Raw genomic sequence first — 27,049 nt, forward strand, 5'->3', positions numbered from 1 at the left:
CCAAAGGACACTTTGCTCTCCAAAAACCATCTGAAATCTTACCTTTCAAACTAGTAGTGACTAACTTGTTCACTGGCATATGTGATATTAAAAAAATAATAAGTTACATATGAAACTTTTAAATCTGTTTGTAGGAAAAAACACAAGATCAGAAAAAATTGCAAGTTAATAATTTTTAAAACCAAGTTAAGTTAAATAATGAAAAACTTGTGTGAGGATGATATGAGTTAATATTGATAAAATATCACTTCATAAGGAGGCTTACTAAAATGAAAAGGAAACTATAAAACAAACCCATGTGAAGCTTCAAGTTGATTTTTCAGAATTTAAAAAAGGAAAATCATGCAATCAAGGACAATAGGATTCTTGCATGGAAACATCTTCTTACTAAGTGCCGTAATAGGGGCAGGAATATTTGTATCACCTAAAGGGGTGCTGAAATACTCCTCACTGAACATTCCTGTCTCCTTGAGTATTTGGGCACTTTGTGGGATACTGAGTATGATCAATGGTCTCTGTGTTGCAGAACTGGGAACCACCTTCCCTACAAGTGCAGCTCCTTATTTTTTTCTGAAAAAATCCCTTGGATCTTGTGTTGCTTTCTTGAATCTTTGGATGGAAGTTTTTGGTCTTTTCATAGGACTGGCTGCTCAAAGCTTGTTGGTAGCTAGCTATCTAATTCAGCCTTTCTATGATCTGTGCCTGCCACCAGAGCTACCAAAGAAATGCCTAGCTTTGGCCATTTTGTGGTCATTGGGACTTCTGAATATTCGAGGGTTGGCAATAATATCTTGGTTTCAAACTGTCAGTACTTTAATGAAGATGGCTATTCTCTGTTTAATTTCCCTAACTGGGATTGTGCTATTAGTGACTGGTAAAAAGGAGAACATTTTCAAGTTTGAGAATGCTTTGGATGCTGAATTTCCTGATGCCTCACAAATTGCAGAAGCTATTCTCCAAGGATTCTATTCCTATGGGGGCTCCACATTCCTGGTCAATTTAGCAGGTATGTTTGACTTTTCTATACCACTCTAGTAAATCTCCTAATGATAATTTTTAAGGTGGTCAGAGGTAAAAAGATCATTTGGTTAATCTAACAGATTATAAAATATATCTCATTTGAAATTTTATTTTATGGGAAAAAAGCAGTACAAAATTTCATTAAAAATAATATGAGAATAACAATAGTTAATGCATTGCATATTGCTATCTTTAAAATTGTTATTCAGAGTATAAGATAGGGCCATAAAAACTTCTCCAATGAATATCAGTAAAAATCTTTCTTTTCAATGAAGTAAGAGATACTAGTAGTAGAACTAACTTGCATTATTTTTTTCCTTTTCCCTCCCATGCTTTCCCTACTTCCTTTTTCCATTTGAACTATTTCTCCACATTTCACAATATCGGTTGTATACTTTAGGTCTTATTTACTCTTTCAGTTTCTCACAACAAGAAGATTATACATGTGAATCTGATTTATTTCACTCATGAGTATGATCTCAGGTTGCATCCATTTACCTATAAAAGTCTCGTTTATCTTTCTGTATGGATGAATAGTATCCCATTATGAAAAGACCATAATTTGAGTATCTCCATTATTGGTTAATGGGCATTTGGGTTGTATCCAAGATTTAGCTAATACAATTTGTGCTGCTATAAATATAGGTGCACATATATCCCTGTGGTATGATGTTCTTCACTCTTCTGGGGAAATACCCAAAAGGGGAATAGCTGTGCTGAATGGGATGGTGAGTATCCATACTGATTTCCATAGTGGTTGCACCAGGTTGCACTCCCATCAACAGTGGAGAAGGGCTCCTTTTTCCCCACAGTCCCTCTAGCACTTGACTGGTTTCTTGATGATAGCCATTCTTTCTGGAATGAGACAAAATATCAGTGTGGTTTTAATTTGTATATCTCAAATGACCAATAATATTAAATGTTTTTTCTTATTTACCATTTGTTTTTCTTCATCTGAGAAGTGCATATTTATCATGGATGCCCATTTTTTGACTGGGTCCTTGACTTTGGAAGATCTGGTTTATTTCAGTTGTCTACATGGTCTAGATATAAGTCCTTTGTCTAAGGAACAACTGGCTAAATTTTTCTCACTCTTTGAGTTGTCTTTTCACTCCGTCAGTAATTTCTTTTGATGTGTGCAACCTTTTAATAAAATGAGATTCCATTGTTGATTCTTTGTAATATTTCCCATGTAGTCTGATTTTTGTCCCTGCAGGTTCTGTTTACATCTATGTCTTCAAGATTTCTACCTATTTTCTCTTCTAGTAGATTTAGTGTTTTCATTTTAATACTTAGGTCTTTGATTCATTTTTATTTTAATTTAGTCTTCAGTGAGAGACATAAGTTTAGTTTTAGTTTTCAGCATGTAGAATGCCAGTTTTTCCAGCACCATTTATTAAAGGGACTGCTGTTCTTCCAGTCAATATGTTTGGCCTCTTTGTCAAAGATAAGGTGTCTGAGTGTGTTTGTGGTTGTTCTGTATCTTCTAATTTATTCCACTCATCATCACTCAGGTCTGCTGTTGCCAACACCATGCTTTTGTTTCTTTGTGTGTTTATCTTGCTTTGTTTTGTTTTGGGTATCAGGAATCAAACTCATGACCTCACACTTGCCAGGCAGATGCTGTGTCATGCAGCTATATGCCTGGCACCATGCTTTTTTTAATCACAGTAGATTTGTAGTATAATTTCACATCAGGGATTGTGATTCTTCCTGCCTTGCCTCTGTTACTGAGAATTACTTTTAATTTTCTAGGTCTCTTCTTGTTCCAAGTGAATTTTTGGAATATTTTCTCTAGTTGTGTGAGGCATTCTAGTGGCATTTTGATTGGAACTGCATTAAATCTGTGTAATAGGTTTAGGAGTATGGCCTTTTCACTATGTTGGTTCTTCTGATCCTTAAGCAAGGGAGATCTTTCTATTTTCTCATACCCTCTTCTGTCTCCTTTTAAAGAGCACTGTAATTTTCAATATATAGATCTTTCATCTGCTGAATTGATTACTATGTATTTTGGGGGTAAGTTATTGTAAATGGTGAAGCTTTCCTAATTTCTCTCTCCATGAATTTGTACTTTGGTACAGGAATGTTATTGAATTTTGAGTGTTGACTATATATAGTTACATAACTGAATTTGGTTATTAAATCTATAGTCTTTTAGGGGAGATTTTGGGGTCCTATGTAAAATATTACATCATGCTCCTTTCCTATTCTTATTCCTTTTATTTCTCTCTGTTATCTAATTCCTCTGGCTCACATCTCCAGAACTACATTGAATAGGAGTAGTAATAGTGAACATTATTGCATTGCTCCTGATTCTAGAGTGATAGCTTTCAGTTTTTGTCCAATTACTGTAAGGCTGGCTGTTGCTTTGCCATAGATGATTTTTTATCAGACTGAGAAAAGACCATCTATTTAATTTTTCTCCATAACTTTTATCACAACTGGATATTGGACTTTGTCAAAAGCTATTCTTTCATCTATCAAGTTGATCGTGTTTGTCTTTGGCTCTGTTGATCAATGTATTACATTTATTGATTTGCAAATGTTGATCAGATAAAACAGACATAAGTGAAGATAAATAAAATCAAAGAAAGACTGGAGGACAAAGGATGATACCACAAGCTTTGGGAAACTAGAAAAATGGACAAAAAAGTAAAAATGAAGATATTATTGAAATTAACCAGAAAATTTAGACAGAATATTCACCCATATGAAAATACGATTAAGTCAAGAGCAATAAATTGATGAAAGGGGGAAATATGACGTACATATTAAAGCAAAAATACAGGTAAAAATCAGAAAAGGGAGAGAAAATATATTAGCAAAAAAGAAGACAAATCAAATACTGTATTAATTAAAATAAATAAACTCTATCATTTTATCATTTTCCTGTATTCCCCTAGAAAAGCCAAATGCAAGGTCTCAGTTGCTTCCTGGGTTGAGGATGTCTTTGTACTGCATGTCTTGGTCAGGCTAGGCCTCACCCAATGACCCATAATGGCAGGAGAACTGCCTGTTTTGGATCAAAGGCCTGGAGAGTGAATTCCACCTAACTGTGCAAGCTCAGAACCCTGCTCAGGAACCTGGAAGAGTCCCACCCAGTGTCCCAAAAAGCTAGGAAGCTTTGGTATGCTGTGTGGCATCAACTGAAGGCCTGTACTGTGTACTCTGTCTAGCTCTTTGGCCTAGGTATGCCACTCAGAACCTGACAGTGTCCTGCCCAGCAGCCTTAAGCAGCCAGGAAGTTTCAGAGGGCCATATGATGTGTACTGAAGGTCCACCCCATGTACTCCCCCCATTTGAGGACTCTTTGAGTGCCACTAGGCACTTGATAAGGCCTGCCTAACCACCCCCCTCAACTTGGGAAACTCCATGCAGTACAAAGACATCCTCAACCCAGGAAGCAACTGAGACCTTGCATTTGGCTTCTCCAGAGGAATACAGGAAAATGATAAAATGATAGAGTAAAATGCAATCTCAAACTTCCAGCCCATGCCAAATAAGGCTAGGAGACATGGACATAGGTAAAAAAGTATAAACCATGTAGCTAAAACTTCTGAAATGATAGCAACTGAAGTAAAAAAAAAAGATAAACAGCTCTATAAAGCTGTAAAGAAACTCAGATCCAAACTAATCTTCCAGGTAAAAAAAGAAATGATAAACATAATAAAAGAATTACTGAAAATATCTAAAGAAAACAGTTTAAAAATTGAGGAACACTGCAAAAGATGGAAACCTTGAATGAAAAGTATAAGAACAAAATAAAATACATGAAACAGGTTCAATGAGATATCCAGGAAATCAAAAATTCCATGGAAAGCTGGCAAAACTGACTGACCATTGTACAGGACAGTGAAGACAAAAGTGCAGCCAGTGAAAGGAACGATCTTTTAAAAATAACAAGGAATCAGGAAATAACAATGCAACAGTTTAAAGATGATGCAAAGAAAAATATATAAGATTGATAGGTGTAAACAAAAATTAAGGTGACAACACAAATGATTTCAAAAGACTATTTAGAGTAGTAATGGCCAAAAACTTCCCAAACATGGGAAAAGAAACTGACATACAGATAAATGAAGCATATAGAACTGCATTCAGCCATACCCAAAATAAATCTACACCCAGACATATAATAATCATCATCCCAGAAACTCAAAATAATAACAGTATTAAAATTGTTAGAGAAAAGAAACAGATTACCTACAAAGGAAAGCCCATCAGAATCACAGCAGACTTTTGAACACAAAAAATGAAGTCAAGAAGATCATGTAGTGAAGTATTTCAGATTCTAAAGGAAAACAACTTCCAACTCAGATTGATGTACCCTGTAAAAACTATCCTTCAAAACTGATGGAGAAATAAGATACTTCCATGACAAAGAACAGCTGAACAACTTCATGACTACAAAATCAACCATGTGAAGAATACTAAAAGGTATTCTAGATAGACATAAAAATAACTACAACTCCAGGAACAACAACAAAAAAAAATCACTAAGTAAGGCAAACAATTAAACAAAGGGGGAAAGGCAAAGAATCAACAGCAGAAAGATTACATGAAAAGAATGAGCCAATATGTATCAGTTATAACCATTAATGTGAATGACCTCAATTCCACCAATTAAAAGAAACAGACTAGCAGATCAAGAAACAACATCCAACCATATGCTGTCTACAAGAAACTCACCTAACTCAAATGAAAATTCATAGACTGAAAGTAAAAAGATGGAAAATAATAATGTATGCAACATGAACACCTCACCAAATAGGGGTACCTATTGTGTTTGCAGACAATGTGAATTTCAAATGAAGAATGATCAAAAGAGATAAAGAAGGTCACTAAATACTAGTTAGGTGAAAACTTCAAGAGGAAGAGATGGCAATTATTCCAAATATGGGAGCACCCAGCTATTTAAACAAATATTAATAGAAATAAAAAATCAAATAACTAATAATACAATTATAATGGGAGACCTTAACATCCCATTGACACAAAGAAACAGATCAACTAGACAAAAAAACAGCAAAGAAATTACAGAACGTAGTCAAACTTGTGAACAAATGGACATAGTAGATATGTACAGAGTGTTCCACCCAACAACATCAGAATATACATTCTTCTTGGCTTTACATGTGACATTCTCTAAAACAGACCCTATACCAGCACACAGAAGATGCTTTAGTAAATGCAAAAGAATCAAAATTATCCCATTTATATAATCTGAGCATAGTGCCATGAAACTAGAAATTAATGACAAAAGAAACTGCAAAAACTCCATAAACACATGGAAATTATATAACACACTCCTGAACAATAAATACATCACAGAAGAAATAGAAGAAGAAATTAAACAATATCTACAAACAAACAAGCATACAAATACAAATTACTGGAACCTGTGAGATGCAATGAAAGCAGTCCCCAGAGGGAAATTCATTGCAGTGAATTCCCACATCAGGAAAACAGAATGAACACAAATAAGTGACCTGATGCTACACCTCAAACATCTAGAAAAAGAAGAGCAAGTCAAGCCCAAAGCCCCAAAAAAGGGAGGGAATTATAAAGATAAGAGCATAAATCAATGCAATAGAGACTAAGAAAGCATTACAAAAGATTAATGAATCAAAGAGCTGGTTCTTTGAAAGAATAAACTTGATAAGCCCCTAGCCAACCTTATTTTTTAAAAAGGAAAGAAAAATTCCAATTTGTACAATAAGGAATGAAAGGGGCAAAATTACTATGGACCCTGTGGAAATACAATAGATCATCAATACCTACTTTGAAAATCTTTACTCTCATAGGTTCGATAACATAGAAGAAATGGAGAGAGTCCAAGAAGCATATGAATTACCAAAGCTGGGTCAAGAAGATGTAAAACTGATGAATAACCGAATTTCAATTAATGAAATTAAAAATGTAATTAAAACCTTACCAACAAAGAAAAGTTCAGGTCCTAATGGATTCACAACTTTATTCTACAAGAAATTCAAGGAAAACTTAATGCCAACACTTCAACAAAATTGAAAGGGAATCAATTCTCCCTAACTCATTCCTGGCAGCAAGTATTACCCTAATATCAAAAGCTGAGAAAGACCCAACCAAAAATGAGAACTACAGGCCAATCTCTCTAATAAACATAGATGCAAAAATCCTCAATAACATGCTGGCAAACAGAATGCAGTAAATCATTAAGAAGGCTATACAGCACAACGAAATGGGATTCATCCCAGGAGTGCAGGGATGGTTCAACATACACAAATCAATAAGTATAATATACCATATCAATAGAGCCAAAGATAATAATCACATGATCATTTCAATACATATAGAAAAAGCTTTTGATAAAGCCCAACACTCATTCATGATAAGAACTCTACAGAAAATCAGCATACATGGTCCTTACCTCAGTCTGATAAAAACTATCTATGATAAACCAACAGTCAGCAACATGTTAAATGATCACAAACTGAAAGCTTTCGCTCTGAAATCAGGAATAGATGTCTATTATCACCACTCCTATTCAATGTAGTGCTGGAAACATTAGCCAGAGCAATTAGAAAAGAGAGAGAAATAAAAGGAATAAGCATAGAAAAGAAAGAAATTAAAGTATCATTATTTGAAGATTCATCTGGAACCAGTACAGACCTAGAGCAAAGGAAATGCTGAGCAATAAAAGCAAACCAGGAGCATCATAATCTCTGACTTAAAGTTATACTACAAAGATATGGTAATAAAATCAGCATGATACTGGAATAAAAACAGACCTGAAGATCAATAGAATAGATTAGAAAATACAACCACAACTACAAACACACTCAGCTACCCTATCTTTGACAGAGGCCAAACACATTCACTGGAAGAAAGATAGCCTCTTTAATAGGCAGTGCTAGAAAAACTGGCTCTCCATGTGCCAAAAACTAAAACTAGACCCATGCCTATTACCATGTACTAAAGTCAAAATGGACAAAAGATTTAAATATTAAAACAGAAACACTAAATCTACTGGAAGACAAAGTATGTAGAAAGTGTGAAAACATAAGGATAGGCAGAGAATTCATAAACAAAAATAAAACTGCATGGGAAAATACTTGCCAGAATCAATAACTGGGATCTTGTCTTCCTAAAAAATTTTTGCACGTCAAAAGAAATCTCCAACAGAGTAAAAAGAAAGCCAATGAATTTTCAAAATATCTTAGTCAGTGGCTCGAGTAAGCGGTGAGGGACTCAGGGAGAGAACCAGCCACACAGTGTCTCCTGAGATCCTTGTTATGATGGAACTTAGGGTGCTGGGAAACAAAAGAACCCGCTTGCCTCCCTGGTAAGTACCTATGTTTTCAGCGAGCAGAAAAGGACCCAGGCAGAGAACCAGCCAGACAGCATCTCCTGAGATCCATGCCATATTGGAACTTAGGGTGCTGGGCAACAAAGGAACCCACTCACCTCCCTGGTATGCAGCCGTGAGCCTACTGCATATGGGATGAGAATCAAACATCCCATCCTCCCCCCACCGTTAGCAAATGGGAGCCAGAGGTCTGAGCATCTCTTGGGAGGATGACTGTGTGTAATAAAGCAAATATAGGGGATTTCCTTCTACCCTCTCTTTGAAGGCAAATCATTGTTTTGCTTTGTTATGATTAATTACATTGCTCTATTCAATACTCTGCCTTGATAGGTTTTATGATGTTCTGTATTATGTTTGACTTTGCTATACTTAATTGAAAGGACAAGTATTGTGAAGATAATGAGATATACTATGGTACTTATTACTGTTATCCTGGTAACCTGCTGTGAAGTTCTGTACCAATTTCACTGCCTTGTCTTGATTGGCTTTGTTCTGTCTTGTCTTGTTCTGCTGTATTTTACTACATTCAAAGTAATTTAAAAAAAAACCTTAGTCAATTTTCCCTCAGACAAAAGACTTCTATGTAGAACATATAAAGAATTTTTTAAAAACCAGACCCCCAAAATTCAAAGACCCAATGCAAAAATGGCATCTGAGATAAATATACAGTTCTCAGGTGAAGAAATACAAACGGCAAATAAACACATGAAAAAATGTTCAGCTCATTGGTCGTTAAAGAAATGCAAAGTAAAACCACACTGAGATTCCATCTCACTCCAGAAAGAATGGCCTGGATAAAGAAAACTACCAACAACAAATGCTGGAAAGGCTGTGGGGGAAAAGGAACTCTTCTGCACTGTTGGTGGGAATCTAGACTGGTACAACCAGTGTGTAAATCAGTCTGGAGGTTCCTCAAAAAGCTGGGTTTGGAAGTCCCATTTGTTCCAGCTATTCCATTTCTGGGAATACTCCCAGAAGAACTGAAAACATACCACAGTACTATATGTGCACCCATGTTTATAGCAGCACAATTTGTGATATCCAAATCTTGGAAATGACACAAATGCTCATCAACAGGAATGAATAAAAAAATATGTGGTCTTTTTATACAATGGAGTACTAATCAGCTAAAAAAAAAAAGCTTTTGAGGCTTTTTATTGGTAAATGGATGTGACTTGAGACCATACTCATAAGTGAAATAAATCAAACTCACCTGTGTAAATACCGTACTGTCTCCTAGTGTAAGAAACTGAAAGAGTAAATAAGATACAAAATCTTCAATAAATATTGTGAAAGGATAAAAAACTGCTCAATGGGAAAAAATAACTCAGATAGGTAAAAACAAAAGAAGGATGGGAAAAAAAAGATAATAAATTTGTGTATATATATGTATATATATACTTAAGATAGCTAAGTTGATTGTACTACAAATTCTGTTAGTTCTTTGAACAAAACAGCTAACAGTTATAGGATTAGATCAATTTTGCATGCTTATATCTGGTAATTGAGTAACTCTTTTGAAGGTAACTAAGCAAAATAACAATCATAGTTATGTTCCTAGCATCTTGTTTTGTAAGCCTATATTGTTATTATTTTGGGCTCTTCATTAGTGCTGTTTGTGTCTTTTGTTTCTTGTTTTTCTTGTATTTTGTTTTGTTTTGTTTTTCCCTTTAATATACAAAGGATAGATGTACATGTAGAGGCTTATACATGCCTAGATCTTCTCCTAAAACGTTTGCAAGAATTGATTTTATGTGTGATGGTATCAATAGCTACTTAGAAGAAAATGAGGTATTCTGGTAGCCATTGCTGATTTCCTATCATCTTATTTGGAACTCCAATAATTCTTTTATTTTTTGTTTTGGTTGGCTTTAATCTGTTTTCTATTATTCAATTTCAATATGTGTGCAAGTATAGTTAGCTATTAAAAGAACAAGAGACATTATGGTAGCCATGTTTTCCCTATTGTCTGGTTTTGAAACCCTTTAATGCTTTCATTACTCTGTTTTGATCAGTTTCATACTATTTTGTTTTGTTTGAATTCATTGTGTGTGAACATATGAAACCATTTTGAAGAAAACAAGAGACATTATAGTAGCCACTGACTTACTGTTGTCTTGCTTTGAAATTCTGTGTCACTTGCATTGTTTTCTTCTGATCTATTTTGTTCTTTTCTGTTCTGTTCTGTTTTACCCTCTTTAAAATAAAAAAGATCTAGCTCTCCAATTCATTGATTTTTTTAATAGTTTTTTGAGTCTCAATTCATTGATTTTTGGTGTCATTTTTATAATTTCCTTCTTTAATTTTGGATTGAGTTGATTTATTGTTCTGTCCCAAATACCTTAAGATTTCTCATAAGGTTATTTAATTGGACTCGCTCTGTTTACCTAATGTGTGCACTGATTGTGATGACTCAGTACTATTTTTGTACAGTTCCAGAGCTTTTGTTCAGTTGTTCATTCATTGTCTTTACCTTCCAAAATTCATTTATATCTTCTTTGAGCTCTTCTGTGAATCACTGGTTATTTGGAAGTATACTGTTCATTTGCACTAAATGCAATAGTTGTGTCTCCCATACTGGTGAAAAGCATAATTCAACCATAATGTTATAGAATGTGTTATTTAAAACCTAGGGGACTTTGGGATTCAAATAATGCCAGAGCAGGATAAAGAAGACATATAGAAAAAAGAAAACAATTTAAATTCTCTTCTGCATGGTATGGAAAGGAAGACATAGGAAGGGGGCAAAGGTCCTATAGATGTTAATGGTATGTCACTGTGTATTTCAAAAGGGAAAACAGGGAGAACTGTGTACAAAATTAGTGGTGATAAGTGGAAACTGGGTGAATATTCTATGTGATATAACTACTGGAGAAAAATTTTAAGGGAAACAATAGTAAAGGTAAAGAGGAGACAAAAGTAAAATTGCGAGTGAGTAAAACAGAGGAGAAAGAAATCAGGTAAAGAAATAATGTGTAAAAGTAGGAGGGAGTAGGCATAAACAGAAGAATTCCCTTACCTTCAATAAACTACAATGGGGGAAGAGAAAAAAGTAAAAAGTAAGGAAAGCACAGACACAGACACTCTAATTTTAAAGAGTATAAAATAATGAGAAAAAAGTATATGAATAAAATGTATAGAAGGGAGTAATGGCAGAGAAAAACAAAAATTCTCTTAAAGGTACAATTAAAATTTTTAAAAACATGTAACAATAATACAACCAAATAAAGAATAGTAGAATAATATTTTCAATTGTTTTAGATTTGTGACGCCCTTCCTCAGGCTCACATTAAGAAGTGATGCTCCAGGAAGGCTGTGGCTTTGTTCATGCTGGAAGACTGAGGTGGCAGACTGTGCCCAGAACAATGCTGGGGTATAGAGGAGTACCTTTAATAAGAATAAGGCACTCACAGGAACCACCAGTCCTCAACAACTCAGGTCAAAGCTGGCTCTTGGTTGCAGGAGCCAAAAGTACTACCAGCCTCACAGCAGGACTCCACCCACTCAGCTGTCCAACTGCCTGCAGTATCTTGGATTCAAACATCCAGCCCCTTTCTACAATGGAGTCTTCTTTAGCTTCTGATCTGTATAACCGTGTTCCCAGTGCTGTCCTGGAGTTATTCTTTTACTGTTGACTGCAGTGTGGAGACTCTGCTGTGCCCAGGTTCCTTGGAACATTCTGTGTAAATTCTGGTTGCCTGAGCATTGCTGTTGGCTGTCAGTCAGAGACTCAACCAGGTTCAGGACTAGAGCAGGGCAGTGAAAGCTCATTTCAAATTCAAGGAAGCCCAGCACACTGAAAAGGATCTCATACCAGACCAATGTTAGGTGAAGATTCCTACATTTTGTTAAGAGAAAAAGTGAAAAGAAAGTGTTAACAATTATAAACTTATACATACCAAATAACTGAACAATTGACTTCATAAACAAACACAAGTGGACATGAAAAACCAGTAAGTACCAATGCAAGAGTAATGAGGGAATTCAATACCCAATGGTCACAAATGGATCAACTAGACAAAAATCAACAAGGAAATTCCAGGGCTGAAACAAACCTTCAAACAAATGGACATAATAGATAGACATCCTTCACAGAGTGATCCACACAACATAAGAATACATATTCTTCTCAGAAGTATGTGTGACTTTCTCCAAAATAACAACCTACTAGGCAATAAAATGGGCATTAAGCAAGTGGAAAATAATTAACATTATCCCACGCACATTTTTAGAACATAGTGAAATGAAACTAGAAATCAATGGCAATGTGCATAGAGTAATGAAACTAGAAACCATGGAAACTACACAAACACATGTAAATTAAACAATATCTTCATGAATAATCAGTGGGTGAGTCACAGGTGAATTTTAAGAAGAAATTACATAGTTTCTAACATTAAACCATGAAGTCAATGTGACATGCCAGAACTTGTGGTATGCAATGAAAAGAGTCCTAACAGGGAAGTATATTGCATTGAATTCCCATATCGATAAAGCAGAAGAACCTGAAACAAATAACCTACTGATAAAGATCAAAGTCCTCAAAAAAGAAAAACAATGCAAATCCAGTGCTAACAGACAAAAACAATGCAAATCCATGCAGATATGAGGAACAAGATTATAAAGACAGAATGAATAAAACAGTTGGTTCTTTCAAAAATTCAACAAAAGAGACACAAATCCTTAGGTAATCTTAACAAAATAAGGAAAGAAAAGACATACACTCTTGCAGTTGTAAATACAAAATATAAATGATAAGGATTCTTCTAAAATCCAGATTATTGGAAATGATGTTAAGAATTTGCACTCTAAAAGTAATAAGAACTAAAGAAGTAATAAAACCCAAAATGTGTAAATTTTGTTGTAAAAAAGAAAGGGAAAAAAGTGCTCTAAAGGATACAACTGCAAGTGTGTTTAGGTGTATTAAGATAGATGACCATATTACTGAGTTGTTGTTGGATCGTTGAACACAACTGTTTGCAGTCTCACTGTTTGAATGTCCACTTTGTATGCTTTAATACTGTAACTTGAACAACTATTTCTAAGATGACAATATGTAATCTATTAACTAGTGATTTCTCACCGGTTTTTTTTGTTTGTTTGTTTGTTTTTGGTTTTTGGTTTTTGGTTTTTTTGTTTTGTTTTGGTTTGGTTTTTTTTTTTTTTTTTTTTTTGTAATTCTGTATTACTTTTACCCTTATACTGTTTTGGGTTTTTTTCCCTTTAAATTAAAAAAAAAAGAACTTGCACTCTAAAACGTAGAAAATTTTAAAAAACTAAATTCCTAGTTACATATGATCTACCAAGGCTGAGACAAGAAGATATAAAAATCTTTATAAGCCATTCTCAATCAGTGAAATTTAAGAAATATTAAAACAACTATCAGCTAAGGAAAATTTAAGTCCCAAAGGATTCACTGCTGAATTCTACATGAAACTTAGAGAAGACCTAACCCCAGTACTCCTCAAACTTTTTGATGAAATTGAAATGGAAACAGTACTCCCCATGTCATTTGTAGAAGCAAACGTTACCTTGATTCCAAAACCAGGAAAAGATTTAGCCAAAAGAATAGAAATACAGGCCAACCTCTTTAATGAACACAGATGGAAAAAATCCTCAATAAGATACCAGCAAACAAAATGAAGCAAATTATCAAAAAGATCATACATCATGAGAAAGTAGGATTCACTCCTGGAATGCAGATATGATTTCACATGTTAAAATAAATAAATGTAACATACTTCATAAACAAAACCAAGGACAAAGTAATGTGACCATCACAATAGATGCAAAAGAGAATTTGAAAAAACCCAACATGCATTCATGATTCAGAAAAAAACTGAAGAAAACAGGAATAGAACGTCTTTATCCCATCCTAATAAAAGCCAATTATAATCAACCTCATACTAAATAGAAAGAAGCTGAAAGATCCTCCTCTAAACTCAGGAACAAGACAAGGATGTCCATGATCACTACTTCAGTTTAATATAGATCTCAAAACATTAGCTAGAGATAAGACAGGAGAAAGAAATAAAGGGATATGGTCAGGAAAGAAAGAAGCTAAATTATCATTATTTAATGATGGCATTTTCCTGTACATGGAAGACCCAAAAAAGTGCACCAAAAGATTCCTACAACTAACATCCAAATTTGACAGTGTAGCAGGATAGAAAGTCGATACTGAAAAATCAATAGTGTTCTTCTACATCAATAACAAACACTGAGAGGAAAATCAGGCAAAAAATATCCTTCAGAACAGCATCAAGAAAACTGAAATACACAAGGATTAACCTAACCAAGAAAGTAAAAGACATATTTATAGTAGCCTCTAAAAAGAAATTTAAAAGGCCATCAGAAAATATAAAAGGCATATCCTTTTCCTGGATAAGCAGAACCAATATAGTCAAATGACCATACACCCAAAACTGTTTTATGGATTTATTGCAATCCAAATCAAAATACCAATAACATTTCTTATGGCAATGCAGAAAACAATACTAAGATTCATATGGAATAAAACAACAAACATAATTCTAGACAACAAGGGTAAAACAAGGAAATATCACAATCCTGGACTTGAGGTTACACTCGATGCAGTAATAAAATAAAAATCATGCTGTTGGCAAAAAATGGACTCCTGTATCAATGGAACAGAGTATTAGACAAAGAAACAAATTCATGCACACACATCTATGTTATTTTTTATAAAAAGGCTAAGTCTCTTTCCTGGAGAAGACATAGGCTGTTTAGCAAATAGTGCAAGGAAAACTAGCTATCTGAATGCTGAAATCTGAACCTAGACCCATATCTCACACCACACAATAAACAAAAATCAAAATGGATCAAAGTTATAAACATTAGAACAAAATCACTTAATCTGATGGAAAATAAGACAATAAAACTCTTAAAGACACAGTGCAGACAAAGTTAATCTGAACAAAACCCAAATTGAACAAGAACAAATACCAAGAATCATCAAACAGGACCAGATCAAATTAAAAAGCTTATGCACAGCAAAGGATACCTCTAACAAAGTAAAGACACAGCTTACAAAAATGGGATAAATTTGCCAATTATTCCTCAAAGTACTAATCTAGAATATACAAAGAACTCAAAAGCTTAGACCCCTAAATTTACAGATTTACTCCAAAAATGAATATCTGAAATGAGCAGACACTTCTCAGATAAAGAAATACAAATGGCCAATAAGCACATGAAAAAAAAAATGTTCAATATCACTAGCCATTCAAGAAAAGCAAACTAAAACAAGGCTCGTATTCTATCTCACTCCAAAAAGAATGGTTATCATTATGAAAACAACCAATAGCAAATGCTTTTGAGGCTGTGGGGAGAAAGTAACCATTCTCCATTGTTGGTGGAAATGTAAACTGATGCAAACACTATAGAAATCAGTATGGAGTTACTTCAAAAGACAAAAAATCTAAAATTCAATTTGACCCAGTTATTCATCATACCACAGTCATGTATGCACAAACTTATTTATAGCAGCACAATTCATAATAGCTAAATTTTGGAAATAGCTTACAGGTCGATCAGATGATGAATGAATAAAATGTGCCATTAGAAGGACAAATTTATAAAACAATAACACTAAGCTTAGAAATCTGGATTCTACTGTGTTGAGATTCAGTAACCCTAAGTAGAACTCCCACCTTTACACTTGACTCTGACTGATCATGTGCTAACCAAAGAGTTTATACCTTTATATTTATGTTAAAAGGACAACTGTGATGCCCAACCACCATTACACACTCTTTACATTTACTTTTGCAATAGTGGCCTTTAGAAGCATCAATACATTCATCTCAGTAGCACATCTGACAATGTGTAAGGAGTACCTACTGACAGAAAATCACCTGCCTTGATATACGTTCTACCCACTTATCCATCAGTAGAAGAATCAAATGTCCTCTCTTCCAACCATAACTAAGGAGTCTAAAAAATTTGCATAATTTATTTTTATGAAATATCATGGAAAATGCAAGCTTGTAAAGAAAGTTTGTCCTGGACCTCAGCAGAAACAGTCCAGAAAAATAAGGGAAAAATGATCCCGGAATATCATATTGTTCTCCTTCCTATTAGAAAAAACTCTGAAATTTTCAGCACGTCCTGCTCTGATTAACTTTTTTGTGTTTCTTAGGAGAAGTGAAAAATCCTGGTCAGACACTTCCAAGAGCTTTGATTTCTGCTTTGTCCATCGTGACTGTGATATACTTATTGACTAATATATCCTTCCTGACAGTGTTGACACCAAAGGAAATCATCTTTTCAGGTATGATTGTATGTGGACAGGGGGAAAATAGGCACATTACCTACTTAAAATAAATGAATATAGCTCTATTTATTTGATATACCCATGGCCATATAAATATAATGTGATCATGTTTGGGACATTACAAAGAATCCAAGGAAAAATAATTATCTCAATAATGTACAAAAGATAAGCACTTGATGAATTCTAAGTTCTTAGAGTAGAATAATGTGAAATAATAAGACCTAAACAGAGAAGAAAATTAGAGGAAAGAAGGGAAAAAAAGAAGTGCAAAAGAAAAAAATGGGAGAAAACATGAACAAGAATAGCACCAAAAAAAGAAATACACATTTTCCTTAGGTATTCCATAATTTAGGGTACACCCAAATACCTATCCTCATTGTAACTGTTTCAAATAGTCAATACTATCTTCTTTTCTTAAATGAATAATCTGTAATTCAGGGTACTTAGTTATGTAGCCACTGTCATCCATCTACAGTTAAGCAGATTAATATTCAAAACCAAATATGAATTGACCTCTCAAAATTACAAAAATGCTTTCTCTTCCTCCTTTTCCTTCTCCTCTTTCTTTTTTTACTCCTCTTCCTCCTTCGGCTTATTACGAATAACAGTTTGTAAATTTCAGCAGCAATATATAAATCCTAATATTAATAAAATTCCAATAAGAATGACATTTAATGTGGCATGATAATTGAAAAATAGGATTAAAAACAATTTCTAATTTCCTATTCTCAATCACTGTGTTAAAATATCCCTTGCAAAGAAACCAGGTCAAAGCTTTATTAAGATGGCTTCTCAGCAATTCAATAATAATATAAAGCCTTATAACAAAATATTTGACACATAATAAGTCTTATTTTTATAGAATATTACAAAACACATGAACATAGATATGAATAAATGCAGATTCAGGTGTTCAGTTTACTTTCAGTTTACAAGAAAGCAGTATTTCAAATGTGTTAGAAAAACTATACTAAACTTTAATTTTTAAAAAGAGTTACTGCTGAAGGAAAAGAAAGTTATATGGAAAGTCTATTCATTAAAAACAATTGACTTTTTAAGTATTCTGAATAAATTTCAATTACTATAGCAAAAATACAAACTAAAAAGTAGCAGACACAGATAGACACAATGGAATATGATCATATACAAACACAGAGAGATGATTGAAGACATCAAAAGGGAGCTTTACACATCTTCCTAGAGACTAGCATAGAAAAGGACAATTACAAGTTTAAAAAGGGAAACAGAAGTGAGTTATGATTACATATTCACAATTTAGGTCTCACAGAAATACTGTAATCTTCTAAGTGAGATATTTTTCATTATTAAAAATTGGGGCAAAATTATAATTTGCCATGTATTCCACCTGAAAACCAGTCTGCAAGTTCTCTAAAGATCTGCCTCACTAACATTCTTCGAGTATTTTCACCTCTTCATTCCCACTCTTACTGCCTTGGTCCAGCACCTTCTTGTTCTTTCCTGGCTTATTGCAACAATCACTTTCTTAATTTATACTCTCCAACTCATGTAATATCCTTTCAGTTTCTACAGACAAAGTAGATATGATACACAAACTTACTCATATAATACACAAACTTAAGTCACTTTCTTGTTTAAACACTGTCTTTTTTGCTTGCCAGTCTTCCTAATCTGACTCTCACAGAACTGCAACCACCACATCATCACTTCAACACTTCCCTCCTGATCAGATGGTCACCTCTTAGCTGACCAGAGCTAGTTCTGAACCAAGGCCTACCTTTCCATCTTCCTTCACTGCATGCTCCTGCCTTGCACTCTACTTACTGCTTCTCCAGAATAACCCTGGGTACCTGCAATGAGATGTAATGGGCTACCTCACATTGACAGTGAGATTGACCTCAACTGCATATCTATAGAGTCCAAGTGCCTCATCCTAATTAAACAGTAGTCTAAGAAATGCATCTTAAGATCATGAAATGATTCAATAAACTTAGAATACAATAACAATGTTCTCTCAACAAGTGTTGACACTTAATAATTCTTTGAATTTTAGGGCACAGATTGCTCCTAGAAGAAAGGATAGCATTTAATTTTGCAAATGCAGACTTAAAACTAAGCAGCTGCTATTAGAAAATAGAAATAAATAATTGAAATATTAATTTATCCAGGGATCATTGGAAAATAGTATACATTTATAAATAATAAAACAACATTATATCACACAGTTTTTGTCTCCACTTTAACTGTAATTAATGCCCAATAATTTGGGAGCCATTTGCACATTTAGAACATAATATGCTATTATGTTATTGCTAATACATATGACAATACTTCATTTCTGCTACATCTATACCTTTTGTAATGTAATTTGGCTTCGGTGTACAAGAAGATCTATTTAATTAGAGAACAATATCCACCCAGTTTGAAAGACTGATTTTCCATTTTTTATACCAGTACAGGTGATCATATCAATTATCCATTGTTGTCTAGCAAAATTCTAGAAATGTACTGAATTAAAACAAACATTTTTGAATCAGAATTCTACTCATTGGCAATTTATGATAGGATCAGTTGAGCACACTGGAGCCATGCCTGTGTCTGCATGCCTGTGTGTGCATGCCTGCGTCTGCACACTTCTGTTCTATAAGATTTTATTCTCAGTCTTGGCATGCTCTTTGGATTCCCACACGGACAGCATTTCAAGCCTCTAAAACGTAAATTCCACAGCAAGGTCACATGTGAAAGAAGATTTTTGTGACAAAGTCTTGTGTTTAATCAACTAGGGAAGAAATTAAGAAAGGCTGTGATTATGTTGGGACCATGTAAGAAGGAATGGGTGAGTAGAAAGCATCTTATGCCACTACCCAATATAAGGAAAGTTTAGCAAGTCTAAAAGATCCATTAATCAATGTTGGCCATCAGAGAAATGAGTTTTCATGGATCTCTACCACACAAAATCATTGGTTGAGAGAACACTGTGAGGAGTTTGGTTTTAAGACATGTCAGAAGAGATTTCACAATGCAGTATGTATGATTCTAAGTGAGATCGTTTTGCATTTTGTTATCTCCAGAGATAACATCTTGGCTCTATCCTCTTATAATCTAGACTGAACTCATTAGTATGGTAGCTAGGCAAGGTTTCAATCAAGACATCAGGCAGAAGTCTCCAATACACCTCAACAACTAGGAAAAAAAAACTCACAAATAACTGTTTCCACTTCACTGATTGAAAAAGATTCAGAGTAAAGGAGACATCCTCTTTTGTAAGGAGCATCCAACTTACATTACAAAAGATATAAATGTAGGAAAAACAAATAATTTTTGCATGTATTTGTGAGAAATCCAAAGTGACTATGATATTTCAAATTTTGTTTAATTTTTGTAGATTCTATTGCTGTCACATGGATGGACAGAGTATTCCCTTCCATGCAATGGGTCATTTCACTGGGGATTTCAACTGCAATAATTGACAACATTTCTTGTGGAATACTTAAAGGATCAAGGATGCTCTACGCTGCTAGCCAAGAAGGACAATTGCCTCTGATCCACTCTATGCTTAATGAGCGCCTGTCTCCAGCTGTAGCTGTGATCCAGTTAATCATTTTGTCTTCTATTGCTGTTATACCATCAAATTTAACGAATTTAATAAAATATCTGGGATTAATATGTTGGGTTTTAAGTGGGCTAAATATGATTGGCTTACTTAAAATGAGGTACAAGGATCCAGACCTAAGGAGACCTTATAAGGTAACTCAAAATTGAAAAGTTAATATTAATTTCCAGTTTCCATCTATGAATAAAATTTGTTGAAGCTGTTATGGATGTTCCTAACAAATTGCCAGCCCAATTTGTGAAACATCTGATCTATGTTTGCATTTGCCTGTTTTCTGATATGGACCACTTTTGAACTGATTTTTTTTTTGGCATGTGTTTAAAAGTTGAAATTTGATATTTTTACAAGGAAGATAGATGTTTTCATAGATTTTGCAAATTACATAGCAATATTTTTCTGAGAAAATATTTAGTTTGTATATGAAATCAATAGTTTATAAAAATTGAGGACTATCTTTTAACAAAATTGAACCATTGTTCTGTACTATTTGGTTGACAAAACTACTATAACTTCTTTGAGTACATTGTATGATTTCTGATGAATATAGAACTGAGTTTTGACCTCAGGGCCTTTTTGAGTTAAGCAACACTGTTTAACAGAACAATACTGAAGGCCCTTAAAAATGGCTACTTAAAAGCACTGCTTTACTAGAGACAAATAGCCCTGTGCCCAGGCACAGAGCACAAGGAGCAGAGAACATGCCAAATGAGCAGTTCCCAACTTTTTTGGCACCACAAACCAGTACAGTGAAAGATAAGTTTATTACAGATTATAAGAAGCAGGTAGGTTGTTTCTGAGTTATTTGAGCATATTACATTTATTGTGTGTTTCATTTCTATTCGTATTGCATTGTAATGTATAATGAAATAATGATAGAACTCACCATTATACAAAATCAGTGGAAACCCTAATGTAACCAGCTGGTAACATCAATTATTTTGTTACTATAAAGCCTGCCACCAGATGCAACTCAGTTGTTATTTGCAACTCACAAGTAAGATTTTGATAAGAGTCTGCAAGTAATTGATTACTATCTCTGTACACTCAAACTTCTCTGCTAACATTAACTTATATTTTTTGCTGCTCCCTGAACTAGAATTAGCACCTCAACTCTATTTCATATCTTCAAACATTAGGTTTTCATAAGAAGCACACAGCCTAGATCCTCACAGGTACAGTTCACAGTACAATTCATGTTCCTATAAGAATCTAATGGCACTGCTGACCTGACAGGAGATGGAGCTAAGGTGGTAATGTAATCAATGGGGAAAGGCAGTAAATACAGATGAAGCTTTGTTCTTTGACCTGTTTATTGGCTCCTTCTGTGATGCCCAGTTTCTACCATTCAGTGACCAGAGTTATGGGGACTCCTACCTAAATGATGGCCCCTGTTTATACTCTCTAGTGTGTGTTATAAAATAAGCAAGCCATCATCAGAAGAAATAATTCCAGACTCTTCTTTGAAAAGCCCATCTGAAAACAGCATAGAAAGTGAGTGAAAAAGATTGTGTGTAAAAGCAATCCAAACCAGTGGCCTGTATTCTTTTAATAACCATTCTTTACTAAAGAGAATTCAAAAGCTCATATTGGCTATGCTAGATAAAGGAAGCTGATCTGGAATTGAACACTGGAGTTCTGATACCAGAATCCCATATTTGGGTGACCTGCTTCCAGAATTTTTATAAAGCTTCCTGGCATACAATTTTGTGAAATAAATTTATTACTTGTTAATGTGTCTTTATCTGCCACATATCTGTCTTATTTTCATTTACTTCATCTTTGTATGATGCAAGCCATGCTGTGCTACAATGCAAACTTTAGCAAGTTCCATAATACGTTTCCTATAGTAACTGGGTTATAAATATAGTCAAAGTTACCCATTTAAGATATTTCTTGTATATGGACATTGTATGAATGTAAATGAGAAACTCATAGTTACCTACATAAGAGCCCAAAAACTCAATGAAAACTCCTGGAATTTGAAAATTGTACTGTAGGGGCAGAGGATTTAGCTCAGTGATGCAATGCCTTCCTGGAAAATTTTTATATATTACTTGGCAGAAGTATAATAAACAAATAGTAGCTTGGTTGCCTAAATATAGAAACTAATAATGTTTACATGGCTAACATTAGAATGGTATCATTTCTCATTTATGATACAATATGAAATAATGTATATTTTCATTGCTTAAAGTGCAACTTTTCACTGATTTTAATGGATGGATTTAATCGAATGACAAGAGAAGTAATTTATCAAAAATAACGATGTATGATGAGATACAATGAAAGCAATCCTACAAGGGGAATTTATAGTGGATGTTTCTCATATTAAACAAGCAGAGCAAGCCCAAATGAGCAACCTAATGTTGAACCTCAGTCTTCTAGGGAAAAAAAACCAGCAACTTAAACCCAAAGTGTATACCAGAGAGAAAATTATACTGATTAGGGCAGAAATTAACATAATTAAAATTGAGGAAACAATGGAAAGAATCAATAAATCAAATATATTTCTTTGAATGAGTGAATGAAATAGACACATTCTTGGCCAGCCATATCCAAAAAAGAAAAGAAAATACTCAAATATATTCAATTTGGAATGAAAAGGGTAAGATCATAACAGAGCCTTTAGAAGTCTAAAAGATGATCAATATCTATGATAAGAACCTATACTCTGATAAAATGACATCATAGAAGAAATGGACAGATTCCTAGATTGTATGCTTTATCCATGCTAAGTCAAGAAGATACAAAAGTTCTAAATAAATCAATATCAGCCAATGAAATTAAAGAAGTATTTTAAAGCTACTAACAAAGTAAACCCCAAGACCAGATGGATTCACTGCTGAATTCTATAAGAATTTTAGAGAAGATCTAATACCACTACCCCTTAAACTCAAATAAAACGACATGGGCAACACTCCCAACTCATTCTTGGAAGCAAGCACTAACCTGATGCCAAAACCACAGAAGGACTGGAACACAAAAGAGAACTGCAGACCAATCTCTCTAATGAATATAGATACAAAACTCTCCAGTAAGAGACTGGCCAACAGAATGCAGAAAATCATCAAAAAGATTATGTATCATGACCAAATAGGAATTATCCAAAGGATACAGGGAAGGTCCAACATATGCAAACCAGTAAATATAATATATCACTTTAACAGACCGAAGGAAAAAGCCTTATGATCATCTCAATAGATGCAGAAGAAGCATTGGACACAGTATAGCACCCATTCATGATTTTTTAAAAACCTACAGAAAACTAGAATAGATAGCAGTTATCTCAACCTGATACAAGGAATCTATGAAACACCAGCAGCCAACATCATATTAAATGGTGAAAAACTGAAAGCTTTCACGCTTTAAAGAACAAAACAGATGCTATTACCACTACTGTTTAATATAGTTCTGGAAATATTATCCAGGGCAATTAGAGGAAAGAGAGAACTAAAAAGAATATTTATAGGATATAAAGAAGTTAAATTATCAACATTTGCTGATGACATGATACTCTAGACAAAAGACCCCAAATACTCCTAGAATTTAAAAATTGTAGTTTAGGAGCAGAGGATTTAGCCCAGTGGTGCAGGGCCTTCCTTGCAAGCATGAGGCCCTGAGTTGGATTCCTGGTAACCCCCAAAATTTGTAGTTTTAATGTGCATTAATCTCATTTTTCTGTAACATAAAACTGTTCATCAAATTTGTGACTGTTCATCAAAATGCATTTGAAAATTTATATGCAATTATCTCCTCTTTGTTAGCTATCACTTGCGTGTACTTTGTCTATAAAAATTTGTGAGAAAAAAGTCATCATTAATCATAGTTTTCTTCTTTCTTTTCAGGTGTGGCTTCCATTGATATTCGCATCTTTAGCTTCATCTCTATTTCTAATTTTTATGCCAATCATTCAATCACCTAAAATGGAGCATGTTTATCAAGTTATCTTTGTTTTATGTGGACTTTTGTATTACTGGTTTCATGTTCATCTTAATCAACATTCTGTAGGTTCTGAAACAATCACTTGTTATTTACAATTATTATTTAATGTTTCACCATCAGGTGATCATGAAACTTGTATTTCTACAAACAAAAACTGACTATAAACATGTTTGTGAAAATAAAAGGCATTAAATTGTGAAATTTAAGTGAACAAATAGACTCCTGCAAACCTCCAAATGTTATAGACAAAATTAAAACACTGAAGTACTTATATTCATTAATAAGTAAGGGGATAAGACCTCAAATTTACAAACACTAATCAATAATAAGCATATGTGCTATAATTTGTATCTGAAATGTCCCAAACAGACTCAGTTGTTGAAGAGTCACCCCCTATAGGTGATGTGAAGGGGATGAAGGACACTAGGAGATGAGTTTTGGTGGACAATGTAGTTCAGATACAACATTTATTTGAAGAATATTTTTGTCCTGGCCATTTTGTCATTCTCTCTCTGCATGCTCTCTGCCATGACAAGAGATGCTTCCATCCACCATCGATATTCTGTCTCACCACAGGCCCAGGATCAGCATGCCACAAAACTCAGTATTGAAATCTCTGAAATTGTGAGCTAAAATAATTCTTTCTACCTTTCTGGAAATTTTCTTTGCAACAGAAAACTAACACAAAACGTTCATACACAGGACAAGGATCATTCAAGCAACTAGATCAGACAATGTGATTTACAATGTTCTGTAATTGGTGCATGGGAGAAATTGACATTGGGAGATGAAAGCTAGAAAAGAATTAATACAAACAAAGCATATTAGTCATTCTGTCATCACAGGAACAAAATACCCAACACTGACAACTAAAAAGAAAAACAGGTTTCTTCCAGCACTTGTTTAAGTGGGTTCAGTCTACAGTTCATGGGCTCCAAAGCACAAATAACATGGTAGAAGTATGTTCCAGAGGAAAGTTCATCAATTCATGGCACCTGGGAAGCAAAGAGAGGAAAGGGACGATGTGACGAAAAGAATACACTCTGCTAGGGCATGATCTCAGAATCCCACTGCCTTACAAAAAGGGCCCAGTACCTCATCCGAACATTCAGCTCTGATCCAATCAATGGACAAATGCTCTGAAGAGAATAGCACCTTTGTAATACATTCACCTTCCAAAAGCTCCACTTCTGAACATATGATACAGATGGTGGATATTTTTCATCTAAACAACTACATTCTCCCCTGACATTGAAAAGTCTTACACACATCTCATTATGCAAAATGTCTTTAGTTTATCTTGATGAGTTGTCAGAATTTCAACAATACCAGCACAGCTCAAAACTCAAAGTCCGAAGTCTCCTCCAAGCCCCAAGGAAAACTCATGACTAGGACCCCCCCTCAAAAAAAAACTCAAAATAAAGTGAAATATCTCCAATACCCATGGTGCAAGTTAAATAGTCATTCCAAATGGGAAGAAAACTGGAATAACAAGAAGCTGTACCAAAGCAAGACCAACCCCCAGGAAGCTACATGGTAAATGTGATAGTTCTATTTTTCACCATCCAGAACACGTAGTGATGAGATATGATCCCCAAAAAACTATTAAAGTCACACATCTGGAAGTGTTTCATGTTGCCCTCTTTGCAGGCTCTGCTCATTGTCTGTGATTTTCCTCCTTACACATTACTACCATCTCCATGTTCCCACAGCCTACACTACAATTTGGGTTTCATTCTCACAGCCTTATGCATTACCTTCTTCAGGAATCATTGTCTCTCCTTCAAGGCTTTCCTCTGAAATCTCCACAAATCTTCCTTTATACATGATTACAAAATCTGCGGCATGAATTATTTTAAGGTCTGCCATCAACTCAAGTGGTAGCCAGCCCAACTGGGCCTAGCTGTACTGGCTGCTGAGTGCCTGGATGGCTCAACTTGGCATACACTTCCCTAGCTGGCCTTAAGTTTCAAGATAAGGAAAAGCCTTTGAAAACCATTTGTCCTTTTATACACACTTAATCTGTGCCAGGGCAGATCAGTTTCTGAGATGCTATCAAGGCATCTTTCTTTTTTACTTCTTGGTGGAGGATGTCCCAGTGCAAAGTACTATACTTCATATTAGTGGCCCTAATTTTTTGGATACACACTCTTTTTTTCCCTCAATTCATATGCATTTCATTTTCTGCTCAAGCAACACAATCTTCATGTATTTTGGCTCTGCATTTTAATCTGATTTTCACCTTAATTGTGTCTAAAAGCAACTGGGACTACCATTACCACAGCCTGAATGTGGGGCTGCCTTGAAATTTCCTATGCCAGATTAGTTAGTTTGGCACCTTTCAATTCATCCTCATATACACTCATGGTACATGTACAGAGTATAGACAAATTCTTTGTCAAATGGCTTCTTGTCCAGCTATCAACAGAGTCCTCTTTCTCAATTTAAATTCCATTACCTTGCTTTTTATGTCCACATTCTAATGAACATTCAGCAATTCAGGAGTATCGGTATCAACCATAAAGTTCTGCTTGTAACAAGTCTAAGGCTTCTCTGGCTCACTTTTCCAAATTTTCCAAACTCATTCCATAAAATAGCTCCAACAAATTCTGAATCCCATAGATAGATATAGTCATAACAATGGTCCCACAACAATAGCAATTTTTTAATAATCATCTATCTCTGACAAAATTCCCAACACGACCAATTAAAAGAGAAGTTTATTTTGTATCAGGATTTCACTGATCTCACCTCATGCTTGGCTTGTTCTGGGACCAGAAACAGGATGGTAGAAGTGTGTAGCACAGGAACACAGTCCAACCTGTGGAATACAGTGAGCAGAGAAGGAAGGAGG

At 34.6% G+C, this 27,049-nt stretch overlaps 1 protein-coding gene across 1 annotated transcript; it reads left to right on the forward strand.

Moving 5' to 3' along the window:
* Positions 1 to 282: 282 nt before the first annotated feature.
* On the forward strand, positions 283 to 24,520 carry LOC100720029 (solute carrier family 7 member 12-like). Its single transcript, XM_003479898.4, has 4 exons — positions 283 to 1,006; positions 16,527 to 16,658; positions 20,026 to 20,387; positions 24,099 to 24,520. The coding sequence occupies exons 1-4, from the start codon at positions 343 to 345 to the stop codon at positions 24,351 to 24,353; spliced, it is 1,413 nt and encodes a 470-aa protein (XP_003479946.2). The 5' UTR covers positions 283 to 342; the 3' UTR covers positions 24,354 to 24,520.
* Positions 24,521 to 27,049: the final 2,529 nt, after the last annotated feature.

Source organism: Cavia porcellus, unplaced genomic scaffold (assembly GCF_034190915.1).
Source record: "Cavia porcellus strain 051 isolate PalLab524CR breed Dunkin Hartley unplaced genomic scaffold, mCavPor4.1 scaffold_10, whole genome shotgun sequence".
In the NCBI taxonomy this organism is placed as follows: domain Eukaryota; kingdom Metazoa; phylum Chordata; class Mammalia; order Rodentia; family Caviidae; genus Cavia; species Cavia porcellus.